At 39.0% G+C, this 17,178-nt stretch overlaps 2 protein-coding genes across 3 annotated transcripts in view; one reads left to right on the top strand and one right to left on the bottom strand.

Moving 5' to 3' along the window:
* LOC138016347 (TBC1 domain family member 19-like) overlaps positions 1-11,327 on the bottom strand; it is a 24,262-nt gene extending 12,935 nt beyond the window's left edge. The window contains exons 1-12 of one of the 2 annotated variants that reach the window (XM_068863502.1): positions 11,146-11,327; positions 10,818-10,936; positions 9,673-9,748; positions 9,141-9,215; positions 8,442-8,511; positions 7,144-7,190; positions 6,745-6,797; positions 5,937-5,997; positions 3,860-3,938; positions 2,273-2,311; positions 1,565-1,677; positions 522-596 (exon numbers count right to left, since the gene is read on the bottom strand). In XM_068863502.1, coding sequence (XP_068719603.1) covers positions 522-596; positions 1,565-1,677; positions 2,273-2,311; positions 3,860-3,938; positions 5,937-5,997; positions 6,745-6,797; positions 7,144-7,190; positions 8,442-8,511; positions 9,141-9,215; positions 9,673-9,748; positions 10,818-10,936; positions 11,146-11,241 — 903 coding nt within the window. In that variant the 5' untranslated portion in view covers positions 11,242-11,327. The remainder of the gene's footprint in view (positions 1-521; positions 597-1,564; positions 1,678-2,272; positions 2,312-3,859; positions 3,939-5,936; positions 5,998-6,744; positions 6,798-7,143; positions 7,191-8,441; positions 8,512-9,140; positions 9,216-9,672; positions 9,749-10,817; positions 10,937-11,145) is intronic. The other variant, XM_068863503.1, reaches the window with a different exon arrangement.
* Positions 11,328-13,118: 1,791 nt separating this feature from the next.
* On the top strand, positions 13,119-16,808 carry LOC138016787 (hemagglutinin/amebocyte aggregation factor-like). Its single transcript, XM_068863971.1, has 5 exons — positions 13,119-13,237; positions 13,972-14,149; positions 14,431-14,656; positions 15,634-15,798; positions 16,606-16,808. Exons 2-5 carry the CDS (start codon positions 13,978-13,980, stop codon positions 16,658-16,660), a joined length of 618 nt encoding a protein of 205 aa, XP_068720072.1. The 5' UTR covers positions 13,119-13,237; positions 13,972-13,977; the 3' UTR covers positions 16,661-16,808.
* Positions 16,809-17,178: the final 370 nt, after the last annotated feature.

The following is a 17,178-nucleotide window of genomic DNA, read 5'->3' as shown; positions in this document are numbered from 1 at the left end:
ATTTTTAATACATGTATAACCAAAATCTCATTTCCCTTATAGAAGAAATCACATGAAGTCACTTAGACTAATTTTCAAATCGAAAATCGAACCTTAGATCTCTGCGGCAAAACATCAAAACGTAGTTAATTTCTGAACTGAATCTCAGTTCTCTGTCCGATAGCTACCAAGTGTAAATAAGTTGCATTCTTTTGTGTAAAGAACCACCCAAAACGTAAGTCATCAGGCATCATGGGTCGGCCAAATGGAGTCAATCAGCGATTACAAAATCGTGCGTCAATTTAAGTTGATTTCCCTTCAGCCTGCTTCTTGATTGGTTCATTTTCCTCACGTGTACCAAATCCGCCCGTCCGATTGGTTATGCGGTAGCAGGGTCTGTTTAGTACTGCTAATGACATTTATACGATTAACTGACAACGAAGTTTAACTTGACACTGGAGATGACCTCTGCTCAGGTTGTCATAAATATGCCTCCTTAGAGATACAATAACCTGGCCAATCAAACTCAAAGAAAAGATTACCTTGGTGATGAGGCTATCCACTAGCATGTCATAGTCAATAACATACTGCTTGAGCTGCTGAAAATACAACAGATCCTGCAAAAGTACAAACAGAAACGCGCCGCTGAAGTTTCGAGAGGTTCGATCACAGGAATGAACTAAGTCAAAGGTCACAAAAGTTTCAGTCTTAGGAGGCCGTGTGGCCCAGTGGTTAGGGCGCTTGCCTTGAGATCCGGAGATCCCGGGTTCAAGACCCGCTCTGACCACTCGTTGAATTTGTTCCAGGTAGTCCCTGGTTCATTTTCCTGGCTGCACTTGTAAATAACCAATGGGTTTGCCTCCGGCCAGTTGGGATTCTTAAAATTGTTCTGTTCAATGCTCTGAGATATTAGCTACTCGCTACTCTAAAACTCGGAGGGTAAATAATGATACTTACTTACTTTTTTCCTTACTTGAACGTGCCCTGTTGCACCAAAACTTACAGGAACTAAAACTTGAACTAGGTATCATGGATTTAAAGAACACATGAACCCTCACAAAAGGATCGATTGAATATTATGTGACTTGACAAGAAAAGAAGTTTACAGTGATCAATAAAAGCTGAAACTAAATTTGAAAGGTAGAAAGCGATTGAACCAAAGATAGAAGAAAAATGATTGGAATATAATAGGACATTTCCGAGTTCATGTCTGCCTTCTCTTTAAAGCGAGTTTAAGTGCGTAGTTTTTCCTATGGCAATTAGTTTTCATTCATATGTAAAGTAGAACTAATTGTCCTCACAAAAACTTCGCACTTAGACTCGCTTTGAAGAGGAGGCAGACATGAACTCGGAAATGTCCTATTGAATGCCCCCTTAAGTTACACTCCAATAGTTCGCAAAAGTACTCAATTGAAAACATGACATCTTTGCTGCATAACATGATTACAAGACCGGTATTTTCAACTTGTTATTAATTTAATTGATTGCTAAAAGTAGTGGTGTACTTTTTGTTGCCTAATTTTAAGCTATAAGCTGAACTCGTTACGGCAACTCCCCATCCCACTAATTTTGTGTTTGTACGTACCACATCATCGACGTCATAACACAAGATAAGTTTCCACAAATCCCCTCTCAAACCAGGAGGACATCCATATTTGGCATACTGTCTGGCGGCTAATGTACTCCCCTGTTGAATAACTGTTAAAACGATACAAATGTTGTGAGTTTTAATCGCTCTCATGAGCAATATTTCCAAATCGTTGTACCATGTATTGATCTAAGGGCAATTATCAAGCATAAGTGTATTATTAATATTAAGCGCAAATCACTGAAATTCAAAAAATCGCCCTCAGAATCACAAGTGTATGTAAGGAAAACGTGTGTGTCAGAATATATTTTTTAGTGAAAGATAAAAGAAAAGAGCTTTTGTACGTTACAATTTTCCAAGTTGGCCGCACCAGGAAAAGTTATAAGGGGAAAGTAAGCGATTCCAAGTTTGTCTTGGCAACAACAACAAACTGTTTCTTTGATAAACTTGATTCTCAATGTTATTTCCGCCCGTTTAAGGTGGAAGAAGGGGGTGGGGAGGGAGGGGGGGGGGGGCATGAAAGAGCTGACACATCAGAAACTTTAGCAGAGACGCTTTGGAGCGACCAACTTCGACCAGAGGTAGCCGTTTCATTTGCTCAGGCAACAGTCTCGCGTTATGATTTTCGAGGAAACCATCTCTACGAGAGTAACAATTGTTCTCCATTCTTCGTCAATGGACCGAGTGAAACAACAAACATTTTACCTTTTCGTCCCAACTTGTTCCAGTCGGAAGGAAACGAGTCTGGGTGAAAGTTAGAAAAATAGAAAGATAAGTCTTTCACAATAATTATACGTCCTATGAAAACTATTTCAGTGGGAATGGCCGTTGTTATACCATAGAGAAGCATAATTTGTTTGGGTCGAACTTAGCCAAACTTTCTGGGTCTGTCAAGTTCGTTTGGCATCAAGACGGGCACAAAAAGCATAATGCGTCTCGGCAAAAGATCCACTTAATTAGTGCGTCTTGGACGACGCACGAAACTGGGTAGTTCGACCAAACGCATTTTGCCTCTCGTTCCCGTCTTTATACTAGACGAATTTAACAGAAGCAGGAAAAATGTTTGTTCCATGCAAGTTCGTCCCAGACGGATTATGCTTCTTGCTTCGCCTTGATGGATTATGCGTCTCTAGTATAAACACGGCCATTCACTGCGTCAAGCAAAGATCCTGACCGTGTTTTCACGGTTGGATGAAAATTGCTCGCATCTCCTTTATCGGAATGACTAAACAGTGATTAAAGTGCTACTATGACCAAATAATCGTTTCTTCTTCTTCTTTGGATTTCAAAACTATGTTAACTAAACACTAAGTGACCCAAGTTTTTATCCTTTACTGGAATTTTCCTATCCAATGGTCCGCCATTACTAACGTTTAAACTTCGAGAGAGCTGGATCGAGGAGAAAATGACTTCAAAGACTCACAAGTTTAAGAATGCAATGCGTGTGTACGTGGCTGAATCTAAAATGCAGCACGGGAGTTTCGGGCGAACTCGTGTTTTGCATAAGCTGCATTTACAACCTCGTTCCTAGGGTCCTCTCCCTTCCTCACTCGATAAAGTGTCCTGGGGCCCGTTTCTTGAAAGTCCCGAAACTTTACGGGCCATTTTCGGGCCTTTGCATCTCAAGAGGATTTAACTCGTCAAACTTCACAGTCATTTTTCTTTTTGTTACCTTGAAAACATGTTAAAAGATCGGCTTTCCAAAACAAGCGGTTGGCAGTTTCACAAATGGCTTTTCGGGCCCGAAAAGCTTTCGGGACTTTCGAGAAACGGGCGCGAGCAGCGTTTGCGGCAAACAGTAAACGTCAGGCTGAAAATTTCGTTTTGCCGAAAATAAACTTCATAACCTCGTTCTTCAGTTTTCTACCAATGTGAATCATCTTGACTGAAAAATTAATGTGCTTCCTTCTTCGTTGTAATTGCATTGTCATGTAATTCATTATGTGATGTGCAATGAATATTAATGACATTAGTTCCCAGTGTCACGCTCATGCTCATTGCTGTCAAATATACAAAATTGCGGCTAGAACGAGAAGCAAGTTGGTCTGGAACGAGCTTTTGGGCTGTAACATTTTTTTATGTAATCGTTGAATAACAAGTATTTCGGGTACAGGCTAAACTTGTCAAGGAAAACTTGTTCATCGTCTACACGAGCTATTATTCCTTGTCAAGGAAAACCTGTCGATCATTTACATGAGCATTGATTATTGTCAAGAAAACTTGTCAAAGAAAACTTGCTCCTGTAAACAGGGCTCAAATTGCTCTAATACCAAATCACGGTCAGTAACGTACCTGTAGATGAGCTCTCCAGCAAAACATCATCCACTCCACTGTGGAGATTTCCTGTGTCCAGTTCTTTGTATGCTATTTTCTATCAGTAAATCAAAAGGTTGTAAAATTAAAGGAACCTGCACTCTTTAAAATGTGAACGGTTTGTTTGAAAAACAGGGAAAAATAGGGGGAAAGCATTTTGGCATTTGAGAAAAGCCTGGGCCACGCCTGAATTGGTCTCTTTTAAGGGTTCAAAATTTCCGATGAGCATCCCCGCCTCTTTATATGCAAAGTTTCCCCCATTCACCTATTACCGGATACAATAGGAATTTGCAATTGTAAGTGTCCAGCTAGGAGAAGGCTTGGATGGTAGTGAACGCGCATGAGCAGCGCAATCGCGTGATGATGGGTTCGTGTTCGGTTCAAGTCTGTAGTTTTAGCTAGTTTTTCAGGCTTCTTTCGCAACTGCTGAACATCCCTAACTGGATGATGACAGAAAAACGTAGAAGGAGGCAATGAAGACAGTAGAAATTGATTCTACTTTCTGCAACGGTTTCTGCAACTTGCTTTGCAACTTCTTTGCTTGTTGCAATGTCTGCAAGGTCTGCTAGTTGCAAGGTCCACAAAAATCTCGAACAAGACTCTTTCAACTAGGTACACTCTATCCACACGGAATCAATGAACACCTCTCATTCCAGAAATTTATTCACAAATTCCACATTCTCATAAAAACCAACAACAACCACAATTCCTCTATTCGCTCTGACGAAGGGCTGATGCTCGAAGCGTCAACTTTCCAAATCTTTCACGGTGGTATTTCTACCTTTATCAACTTGTTTGATAAAACCAAATTTTCATGTTGCAAGGTCTGAACTTGAGAGATACTCTGTGCACCTTGTCTTGCCCTGGTGTTGCGAGACAAGTTGTAGGAAAAATTTGTACAGTAAAATATAGCCTTTCTTTTACATCACAAAATTTCCATTACGTTCAGTTTGAAATACCTCTATCAGAAAATTTTTCATGGAGAGTTTGCGCACTAGCTTCAGAGCTTAGTGCATTTCAGTCATATGTGATAGATGCAATATATGCGGGGTATCTGAGTATTTCCAATGGAGCATAACTTAACAACTGAATGTGTAATATACTGCAGCTGTGCGAGTGAGTGTGGGTTATCTACTAGTAAATTACAGAAAGGCCAATGTAAAATTGAGACCCAGGGTACTAACGACGGTAACTTTTTAACAATTACTGCATTTGAAGTTACACTGGTATAATTGAGTGACCCAAGAGAATACAAGGAAAGAGAGAGAAACCCTGATATTTGGCCCTATTAGGATAAAGATCAGTTGAAATTTGTTATAATAAACCTAGACTTTCACTCAACAAAACGAGCACTGTGATTGGTTGATTTTTGGTCATGTGCCCCTGATCAATAATTGCAGCAGTTGTTGCCCGCATGTGTTTTTTTGTTTTGCTGCGATTGTTGAAGGGAAAGTCTAAATATATAACAAAGCACTTGATGTCTGGTCCCTTGGGAAACTAGATGTCTGGGAAAGTGATGTTTCCATCAACATAACATCAGGACTCTCGGGAAACAAAAATAACTTTCCCTCGGGACCATACATTAAGTGTATACTATCATTAGTTCTGTGCCACGCTACAAGATTATTTCAAGGAAAACATGTAGTTGGTCAGCTTGTATGAAAGCAGACCATGCTGTCATAGACTAGAAACAAGTGAAATAAACTCCACAGCATGGCCCAAATCTAAAAATAAATTTTCAATATTTATCATGGCACAATGATTAGCTCTGACCTCATACTCTTCTTTGTAACATCAAAAATAAGTTAGTGTCAGCTGCCAGTCTCAAATGATATTAATGACTTTTTACAAAACTTTTTATGGACTACTGGTAAATTGCAACATATCAAGGGTGAAATGCAAAAGAAAACTACAAGAACTTCAAGGACACCACTCCGAATTAGCGCAAACCTTCAAGTCAGTCAGTCACAGGGTTGCTTCATGTCATTTTTTGAAATCAAAGGACAACAAATCTAACGATGTTATGAACAGCAAGCAAACACTTTGATACACTCACCATTTCATGGAGAGACTTTGTGTGTAGCTGGACCTTGATCAAACCCCAGCCCTTGATGGAACTGTGTATTAAAAGCATGAATTGAATCAACTAGAAAGTCACTCAAAAGAAAATTAGTCATAACCCTTGGCATGCTATAGGATGGCTAAAATGACACGATCACTCATTGTCTCAAGTTTCTGAGCTGACCATTATTTTGATTTTGATTTTGTGGCTGTCTTTGAGTTAAAATCAGTAGGGAATTATTTTAATAAGCAATGGAGACAGTTACGACAACATCCACGCCATAATGATGGAAAGGTCATAGATTTGCTTTGCGTGGGACGGGCATTTTAATATTATTATTTCTCTGCCTTTCTCTGCCAAACTTGACATTTCCAAATTTAAGGTTATATTACATGTAGGTTTTTATTGTATAAAATAGGCGCATTTAAAGGTAAACCATTCCTTTTATAAGTTCATCATCAACACTGTTACAGGAGACTTTGCCTTTGTGCAATTTGAAGAGACGTTTTCATTGCTGTAGCAATTGTCATTGTTTAAACTCATTTTCAGGGATAGCAGCAAGGTAGGTATGCAGTATGTACATGTATCCATTTTACAGTATATTCTTGCACAAAACTTGAAGTTACATGTAATGTATGCTGAAAGGATACTATTTCAAACAACACTAGTTAAGTTGGCAAAGGAATTTCTTCCCAAGGTCCAAGAGAAGGTTATGTTGGTGAGCAAGCGTTGCTTTGCCAGTGTGTCCTCTCAGACCTTAAGAAAAGACCCCTCTGGCACACATAGTATCTTGAAATCTTGCCTTGGTGTCTTTCGAAGTGGAGTGAAACTTGGATTTTCAATGCCTATGAGAGCCTGGAAGACAATATTTAGAAACTCAATTTTTATGGATACTATATTTGTAAGGCAGAGAATTTGAATTAAGCATTGTGGGTGCCTTGAAAGTCATACACACATGTATCATGTTCCACATAAATTTACTTTTTTTAAAACTTTTAATGGCAAATGAAGATTAACATTTCAAAAACAATAGAAAAATAAGTTTTGTATAGTCAGCACAAAGCATGCACACAGTGTAAGATACGGATAGTAGTAAGTCGTAGTATGGAAACTCATTTCCTCAAAAATGACTATTTTCGCAGATAAAAATAAAATCAATGAACTGCAATCATTTAAATTAGTCAATACTATTAGTCATAACCTCAAAAAAGTCTTTTGGAGCATAGACTGGTTTGATTTTTTCCATTTCTGAAAAGTAAGTACCAAAGAATATGAAAATACAATGTAGCATAAGTTTATACCTTTCTGGGTCCACCAGGGCCCGGTTGTTTGAAAGCTGATTAACGCTAATCCCAGATTAAAAAATAACCAAGGAGTTTATTTCTCTACTCCTAAATGTTGTACAACGCTGCTATTTGGCAAAATTTTACATTAGACGAAGTCAAGCTTGAAAACCAAAAAATAACCAAAAGAAGCTTTCACCCAAAAGTTAAAAAAGCAAACCAAAGTTTACGCTAATCCTGGATTAAGTTAATCGGCTTTCGAACAACCGGACCCAGTTGTTCAAACACTAATCTGGGATTAAATACCAACCAAGGTTTGAGCTTTGCCCACCAAAAAAGCCTTTAACAATCTTATTTTATGCTGAAGGAAAACTCAAAATTAATGGCTAAGAATCTTGCGGAAACATTTTTTAATCAGTAAATAAAGTCAAAGAAATCTTTCCACTATTCCAGGATTAGCTGAATCAGGTTTTGAACAAGTGGACCCTGGTGATTAACCAAAAACTATTTCAACAACAACAACACCTTTATTCTAAGTGGTAAATGTTCTTAGCTATTACCGACTTCACAGACATACCACGAATGAACAAATGAACAACTGTGCCAACATGTGAAAAAATGCTGCATTTGTATATTGGCAATAATTGGATGAATCTGAGTATGATATGAAAAATAATGCAGATCAACCAGGGCATAGGTAGGGATAGATACCACATTTTGTGTGAATGAGAGTTGCATTCAATGACTATTTTGTTTGTCATTCAAACTAGTTTAAGAGATATAAAAAGGCAGTCATTGGTAACCATATTGATCACCGACCTGTTGACTATTGAATTTGCGCACCAGCGTGCGGGAGGTCATGAGTTCAACTCCAGCTGGACCAACATTCAGGGTAAATAACTGAGGAGAAAGTGCTGCCTTTGTAATGACATCTGCAAATGGTTACACTCTCTTCCTAGTCTTCTCAGATAAAGACTACATGTATAAACCGTAGGCCCGGTCTCACAACCCTTAAATGTTCTTAAACTCTGACAAAGGTATGTTAAAGATCTCACACACTACTTGAAAAGAGAAGCGCATGGAGTTCCCGGTGTTGTGGTCTGTCACAGGGCCATACGAGAGACTAATAACAGTCTTTGACTGTACATGTAACTATGCTCCCTATTCAAATAAAGTGTTACTTACCACTTACTAAATTACACAACTGACTACTTACGTTTTTCATCCAATTCACCACCCAATGTTTCAAACTTTGATGACATATGAGCCTGATCTGCAGCTGACCTCTTAAAAAAAGAGAGAAACTGGCACTTTTGACAACATTTTGGAAGGACTGAAAACAGCAGTTAAAGTATTCTTGACTGTTTGTTTTGGCTGAAGTGTTGGTGAAACATGATGGGGAGTTTGGAGAATTTGAGACAATAATATTATGCAAACCAGAGATGCAGTCCAGGGTTTGCATAATTGTCCAGAATTCTCCCAACTCCACAAGTGTTCAGATGAGACTATGTAAACATGGAAAAAAGTCATCTGTTGCTTTTACAAAAATTTTTCTCAAAAATAATTTGACAAATGAAGGTAAATGCTGGTTTTTGTACTTCTTGATTGAAACAGATTTTCTTGATACATGCTCAAGCCTCATGTTTCCTACCAACCAATCAAAACATGCATCTGACAACACATAACCAATCAAAATTTGCCTGATGTAACACAGCTATTGACCAATGAGAGTGTGTACTATCCTAACTATTTTTATAAGTTACAGTGTTGATAATTTGACCAAACTTGTTAGAAACTGTAACATGGTCTTCAGATTTCCCAAAATACACCCCCTGCATGGTTTTGGACAAGCAGAATGACAAGGAATAGCATTACAGAGATTAAAATAACAAAAAAATTGCTATGTGTTTTATACCTTTCTTGCCAGAGGGAGTGATAATTCTGTGCACATGCTGTTGATGCTCTTCACGATTCTCTTCTCCCAGTTTATCTTAGAATGAAAAAATTCATTGCTCTCCTCATAAGAGACATTGCAGCGATAACAAATTTACATCTGAAGACTATGCAGAAAATAAGATCACAGCTAGTCATTGGCAGACTAGATAAGGGGTAGTGGGTAGTAATCGTTTTGGACTGAAAATGTGTTATTGCACAAATTCCCATCACGGTCTGCTGTGTTGGAGCCATGTTGCCCGTTGAAGTTTAGCACTTAATTATCATGTAACATCAAGGCAGGACTGGTTTCTATTAAAAGACAGTATTTCACAGGTGGGGCAGCAAAAAGACTGTTCCTCATTTACATGTACAGCTGCATATTGAGAACAACATCCATCTTTAGTTTTCCATTACGGTAAATTATACTTTGTAGTCAGTTGAGACTAAATTCTGTGCTATGGAAGGCTTGATTAACCAAAGTTTTGAGTTGCGTATTTACAATGTACACATACCTGTGCTTTGCGTAAGAAGGCCAGTGGTTCCTTAATATGGTTTTGAGGGATGTCTGAGGTACGGGACATTGGTAGGCTTGAAGGATAAAAAGGAAAGAAAAACTTGAAAATCATAATGGTCTTATTTTTTCTTTAATAACCCATTGACTCCTGGGAGTGAGATTTTACTATGACTAATGCTAGATGATTTCACCTTGTTAACTGGGGGCATCCTAGGGCATTTGAGCAGTTAATGTGATAACAGGGATCAGGAAGCATACCACCCTTATCCCCAAACATGAGCCACATTCCAATTCCCAATTTGCTTTGACTGTGACCTTTCACTTAGAAAATCTCTTCAACATTTGTTTTGAGAGAAAAACCATCTTCAGTTTTTCAGCGGGTACAATAATCGAAGATGAGGCTACATTTGAACCATGTATTATAAAGGTTCTGTAGGCTCTGCACGCATAATCTGCAAACTCTCATGTATAGACATACATGTAGGCTCCAACCAATAACCATAGAGAAGAGAGATGTGCAAGAGTTAATAACGTTCAATGAAAAGGGAAAACTTTTGGAAATTTGAGAATATGAGGTACCGGTAACAGTCAAGAAGCACCTGAATTTTCCATGACAATTCCACTACATATAATCATTTTATTTTAAGGGTATACAGTGGTTTCAATGAGTAATGACAGCTGATGAAAAGCATTGCCTTAACTTCACTCAGAGAAGTCCCTAAATTGAAGAAGTACAAGACAGATTCTTTCAAACCTAAGATTAAAATGAAGCAACTACAAAATTCAGGGCCACAAAGGGCCAGCACATGCAAATTTGTCACAGAAACTTTTGTAGAATGAGGCTCATAACAATAGGAACTTTTTTATTCAATGGTATGGAAATAAGTGGTCCTGTATTCTGCAGTTTAGCCTTACTGGGTATCGGTGTTGAGCGTGGTCTGGGGTCTGCATTCTGTGTTTGGCAGACTCCATTTCTAAGCAATTCCTGACAGCCACTGTTATTAAATAGCTTCATACTGACTGACAGAAAATAGTTAATGAACTACATGTACATGTAATGTAACTGTACCTGACAAGAGACCGACACGACCAAAACAAAATCTTGACTTACACTGTATGTTGATATATTTAAAAATGCCTCACCTCGTTAATAAAGCGTAGACAGCATTCTGCAATTTCACTTCCCAGCCAGAATCCCTGAGGTATGTTCGAACACTTTGTTTCATGTCTGAGACATGAATATGAGGCTTTCCGACTTCTTTCTTTGAAGAGAAGAATAAATTTTGTCAACAAATCAAAATAGCTGAGCTCAACTTCATTCATGTTCATAACTTATTCTACAGATATGGCTTCCGTTGACACTTCGTTCTTTCAGCAACTCGAAGTAACGACAGCGCTGTATCACTTTGGACAGTCAGGCAGCTGTACATATTTGACCTATATGCATAATTGTGAGCTTGGTGCACAGTACCTGCAAATCTGCCTTCATTTTCGAGAAAAGCGAGCTTTTCTGAAGCTCTCCAATAACCCTGCACAGGTCATCTTCTCTATCACCATCTCTGATCATTTTAAAACAATGTTACTTGTCGAAGGTAACAGTTCATGGGATTTCTCAACTTGCCTGGTACACTGTTTTCTGCCTCAGACGGTTTGATGCAACATATATCAAGTACCTAGAGAAAAAGATCCCAGTTCCCCTCGAGTGACTCGACGTCAAGTCCGGTTGATCCATGTCATACAGCATGACAACTCAAGGTTTAATTTAATCCCTCAATTAAAGTTTCCACACTGGTTGCCCAAGCTCAATACATAAGTGTCTGTACTGTACTATATTATGCAAGAGTAGAAATATAAGGATTTTTTTGCTACGAAGCTTTGAGACGTTTTGTTTAAAAGTATTTTCTGGGTCATCGTAAATTGCATAGCGATAGCGGGCTAGTAACTGGTAGAACTACGCAAAATTAACAAAAAACAAAAAACTTATGAACAAAACATTCATAAGTCTGTGATTATCATTTTGTTTGCTGCATGGTTATCAATGGTTACCGGGTTTCGATTTACAAAGAATGCACCCACTTTGTGCATGCGCAATAAAAAGAAAAATGAGGACAGTCGCTGTGGCGGGCCGACTGGACCCCTACATACGGGCAGAGTGTAAGAAACAATAAATCATACTGATAACAATAACATATAACATTAGCAATAAGAACAAAAACAATAATAATACCGTAGTTTTTCGGTTATAAGGCGCACTTGTTATACATACAATTAAGACGCACCATTAACTTTCAATCTTAATACATATTGAAAATCACGCCTAAATACTGGGTCATATCATAAAGCACAGAAAATTTCAACTAAATTGTTCAAAACAGAACTACATAAACTTGAAGCGTGGAACTTGCAACTCTCCTCCTCGGAACAAGGCGGGGGATTTTAGCATCATGGGACACCAATTTTATGCTCAAATAAGATCGAAACTGCACGCGCGGGAAAATGCACGAGCTACGTTAAATCCAAATCAGGAAATTTTTAAACTAAAAAAAAAACCTCAGCTCTGAACCGGAGTTAAACGCTTCAAGGTCATAAGCTTCTGTTCAAAATTATAATCGAATAGCTGCAGTAACTGAGAACAATGAACTAAACTGCGATGTAAACTATACACTGGTGACGTCTTCCATGCAGTTCTTATACGACCAGTTGGACGGAAATAAAGCACTTGGAAATTCGAAGAGGAAGCAAACTTGGACAATAGGTCAGTTTCGTATTCTAACGGTTGGACTGGATCTAGCATGAAATGGAGGCTAATGGGGGCAAATCAATTTGAATTTGAAAAGATTTGCCCGCATTAGCCTCCATTCCTTGCTACATCCAGTCCAGCCGTGAAAATTCGAAATGGTCTATTCTTTGAATTGTACTTGATCCTAATAACGTCCTACTTAGAAAACAATCAATACTCTAATTGTTTGGAACCACACGCTAAGTTTAAATATAATGAGTATATACCCATACAAATTAAATTGTCCAAAAATGCACAAACAAAGCCCGTAGTTTAAAAGATACCGTGAGAACCCGGTGAGAATATAATAAAACCAAATGAAAGGCACCCTGTTATTAGAAGTGGAGTTATTTCTTAAAATGGGTTCTTCTTCCTAGAAAATATCCAAAATAAAGTGGAACATTTTTCACTGGAGTTAGGTTGCCCAGAGGAACATCTTCTAATCAGCTCACAAAAGATTGTTACAAAAAATATGTACGGGGATCATGGTTCTTGGATTCATCTCTGGCCAGTTTAGCTACCGCATGATACTGATTTGTCTTCTGTTTCTAGGATACATAGCTTCTTCTTCTGAAAGTATTTGTTATTAAAGAATGTGCAACAAGAAGGTGCTATTACCATGACTGCGCAAAGAAACACCACCGCGATAGTCTCATAACTATCCAGTCACACCTTAATACAAGCGCTTGTAGATTTTCGAGTCAGTTTGTCTTTGAACATTGTGGTGATCGCAACAAACCTGATTTGAGTAAAAGCGGCTACAAACTTGAGTCGGGTAACTGAGGTAAAGTTTTAACTCTTAACAACTGGTCAGAAAATTTCTTGAGCATCATTGATACTGTAGAAAAATGAGACTACTTCATGGTGTGTACACATTCTCTTTAGCTTATTTATCGATCAGCCTTCTAAAGAAATTTATCATAAGCATATTTGTTTTTGGCGTTTTTCTTGCGAATTTTTTTTCTTGCCCTTGAATTAAAGCCAGAAGCATTTTTTGTTATACTTAATGTATCTGTTCATAATGGTTCGACAACGGAACGCAAGTCCCATGTGAGGAGCTTCCCGGCAGAATTGACTGGAATTGTTTCTTGTGTAATTTTTTTTATTGCTCTTAGGAGAGAAGGTAAGGTTTTTCTCTATGCTCCGACCACGGACCATGTTTTCCACGTAGCATTTTTTTGTTTGCAAATTTCGCTTACGCATATGAAGTCCTTACTTTTTTATCTAATTCGCTCCCAATTTCTTTGTAACAGTACCCACGATGGAACCACGGAACGACTTCAGCGTCCACCAACCACCATAATTCGTTTGTTTCCTCGCGCATTGCTAAAAGTGAGAGCATTCATAAAGAGAAAATTGAGCGCCGGAAAGTCTCTAACTGCCGACCAGTATACAAAGATAATCTATTTCAAACACGGAAATAGGATTTGGTATAACTTAAGACTAAACTGAAAGAAAGGAACAAGGGAAAATATAATTGTACAATGCGTAACACTGATGAAATGGTTTTTCGTTTAGGACAACATGATTGGAAAAGTCACTATCTCCGTTATCGTCAGTCTGGTTTTCGCATGTGCTTTGGTGAGTGGCGAAGTGATAAACGCATTGAAACTGGCAAAGAGATGCGAAGCAACGGGACCAGACGGAACTGACTGGGCAAATGAGTTCGACAAGCCAGTGGATTTCTTATGCGAGAGTAAGTGCCACCGATATATCTCCTAAGTAAGAAAAAGATCTAACGAATGCCCGGTCCGTTTTATCAAAATTTAGAACTTACTGAACTTAAGGGAAGGAGCTTTATCAAAGGGCTTCTACTGAAGAAAGACCATGCAAAGGTAGTCTGCGCTCCTTGAGGCATTTTTCCCCATTTAACCATTTAACCCATTTAACTTGTTTCTATTGTTTTTGACCTCTCTGTCTCGCTATCAAGCTGAATATTAATATTTCGAAAATGGCCCATTGGATCTTTCTCTGTAGGAGGTAAGGCATTAACCTCAATCAAAAGCGTTTACAGTTCGTGCCGAAGAGACCGAGTCTGGAGCTTTGGATGCGAGATTCAGAAACCTGTCAAGAAAGACAATCTGGAGTGCCAAAGGACAGACTTTTTAAACAACTGGGACGAACCTGTGTTTAAATTCTGCAATGACGGTGGCTTCATAGCCGGAATGTATAGTGAGCATTCCAATAGTGCAGAAGATCGCAGGTTAGTCATAATAAAGAATCATTAAGTTCTCATTAAGATTGAAAACGAAAAAGGAAAATTAAGAGAAGTCTTCACAGACTTTTGACCCGCCATCGACGACGTACGTACCGCTTCTTTACTCATGAACCACAAAAAACGCGATCAGACACTTCCTAAGCCATCCTCACTCTTAACTGTAAGAGATTTTATAGGGAGGAGTAGGCAAATAAACGGTATCTGTTTGGGCCAGAAAGAAGGTCAAGGCTTGGTCTTGTTTAATAATTTCTTGGATTTTAGTGAGATCAGGAAGCCATACCCAGCAACCTCGTTTCCAGGGTCTTTTTGTCGATGACGACAATGAAGACCCTGGCACCATGAGCCCAAAACACCAATACTAGGTCTATATAACGGCATTTTCACGGATCAAGCTATTTTATTTAAATGTGATTTGGCTTGCACTAGTGACCATTTTCAATCCAATGGGTACTAATTTCTCATGCAAGACTTGTGATTAGCTGGAAAGGTCTGGTTTTGCGGGAAAATCAATCTAAAAGTAACCGTCTCTGTCTGTAAAAACAAATTCCACAAATACAATGAAGTTGTATGCTTCTAGTCACGGGCTTCTGGTGAGATATATAGCTGAACTCATGCGCTTTCTTGAATTTTAGTTATACTGTTAGTTTATAATAACATATTTGTCATACAGCGAGTTTCAATCGAGTGTCGTAAAACCAAAACCAATGTAATTGCTTTGGCCAACCAAAAAGGACGGAGACAATCCAGTAAACCAATCAAAACTCGAAGTAATTACACGTAGCCGAGCGCGGGAAAATGTGCACGCGCGAGCCACGATTGGTTTTGATTCACTTCTGATTGGTTGAAAAAGTGACGCGAGAACTTTGAACCAATCACCGAGTGAAGTAATGCAAAGCCAAAGCAATTCGCTAATTACTTTGGACACTCAATTGAAAACCGCTCTATTTGTTCTCTTCAATAAGGTTTAAAATAGACTGTTGTCGCGACGCCTCAAAAAAGACCAAATATAGAACCACGGACTGTTTTTCCGTAAAGTTGACCGAGAATTATAAGGAGGACATCAACTTCGAACTGAAGCAGGCAAACGTGATCAGGGGACTTTTCAGCATGCACAAAAATTCCAAAGAGTAAGTGTGCAAATGCCTCAGTATTATTTCAAATATCTTAAAATACTTTTCTCTGCTCAGATAAATCTCTTTACCTTTACCTATTTCATCGCCATACATCTGTTAACATGATATCGTGACGAAATCTCGTTCCAGTACGAGTCATTCCGGAATGAGTTCATTCCGGTTTTCAATCCGAATGAATTCCTCGTTCTGGAATGACATGTCATCCTGGTATCGTTGCGTTATCAAACCGCGAATCGTTCAGTCACGGGCGAGTGGCGCATACCTATGGCGCATACCTATCGTTTTCAAGAAAAAGTGCAAGAAGGGTAAGAAAAAGGGTAAGAAGCGCAAGAAAGACTCGAATATCCGCCACCTCAAATCTGTTCTGCCAGGCCTTATTCACGTAGGATATTTTCTTTCTTCTTCGGCCTTTTCTACGGGAATTCGCTACTCGGAGCTTGCATCTACAATAATTACTCCCGGGGGGGGGGGGGGGGGACTCCCATATGGAACAGACGGGGATTCTTTTGGGAAATTTTGAATTTAACCCCAAAAGGAAACCATCTGGGGGCGGCTAAAGCTTTTTGTGACCCCTAAAGGAGACCAATCTGGACGTGGCTTAAGGAAATTTTGAGCCTTAAAAGCAAGTTAAAGTTAAGAGTCTGCCCCCCCCCGGGTAATTACTTGCATTTCCGATCAAGATGCCTGGGTCTGGAAGACACTCAGACGAAATGTCGTAAGCCACATGCAGTATTGCAGAAGACAAACCCCACTTGTCAATATACTCGGGATTAATTGCTATAATTTAAAATTATCTTTTAGGGATCGTTTGTGGTACGCCATCGTTTGCACTCTGAAAGGGAAGAGAATATACTAGCATTTGGCTCCGCTGAAGTCACACGGGTCTATAGTAAAGAGAAACAGCTGAATTTTCGGGTCATATCGGGGAAATCTTGCTTGATTTCAAAGTCATGTAACCAGAATTTCGAGATTTACGACATGGCATTAAAAACCCTGTAAACGTACTTTGTCAGTTGATTGATTTCGCTGTGTGACTTTAGAAAGTAAGGGTATCTATGTGCTTATAACTCTGGGGAGGGTAGTTTCCTAAATATTCGGATGGGATTTCGCCCATTTCGCCTCTGCTAAAGCGTGTGACCGAACTAGACAAAAGATAACGTGACTCTTGGTGCTACACGTTGAAACCCAATGCCCATGACCTTTCGAAGATTGTCTCCAGCCTCTTTTTTTCGAATACAGTTCCAACCTCGTCCCCAGGGTTTCTCTTCTTCTCTTCCTTGGAGCGGGAAGAAAAGAGACCCTGGGGACGAGGTTGATACAGTTCCCGTGAGCTTTGTCTAAAGCGACTTCTTCAAGACGGCGGTGACCGGACAA

This window comes from Montipora capricornis, chromosome 9, assembly GCF_036669925.1.
Source record: "Montipora capricornis isolate CH-2021 chromosome 9, ASM3666992v2, whole genome shotgun sequence".
NCBI classification, from domain to species: domain Eukaryota; kingdom Metazoa; phylum Cnidaria; class Anthozoa; order Scleractinia; family Acroporidae; genus Montipora; species Montipora capricornis.
Note: the sequence above shows the minus strand (reverse complement) of the source record. Positions and strands in the feature narration are given on the sequence as shown.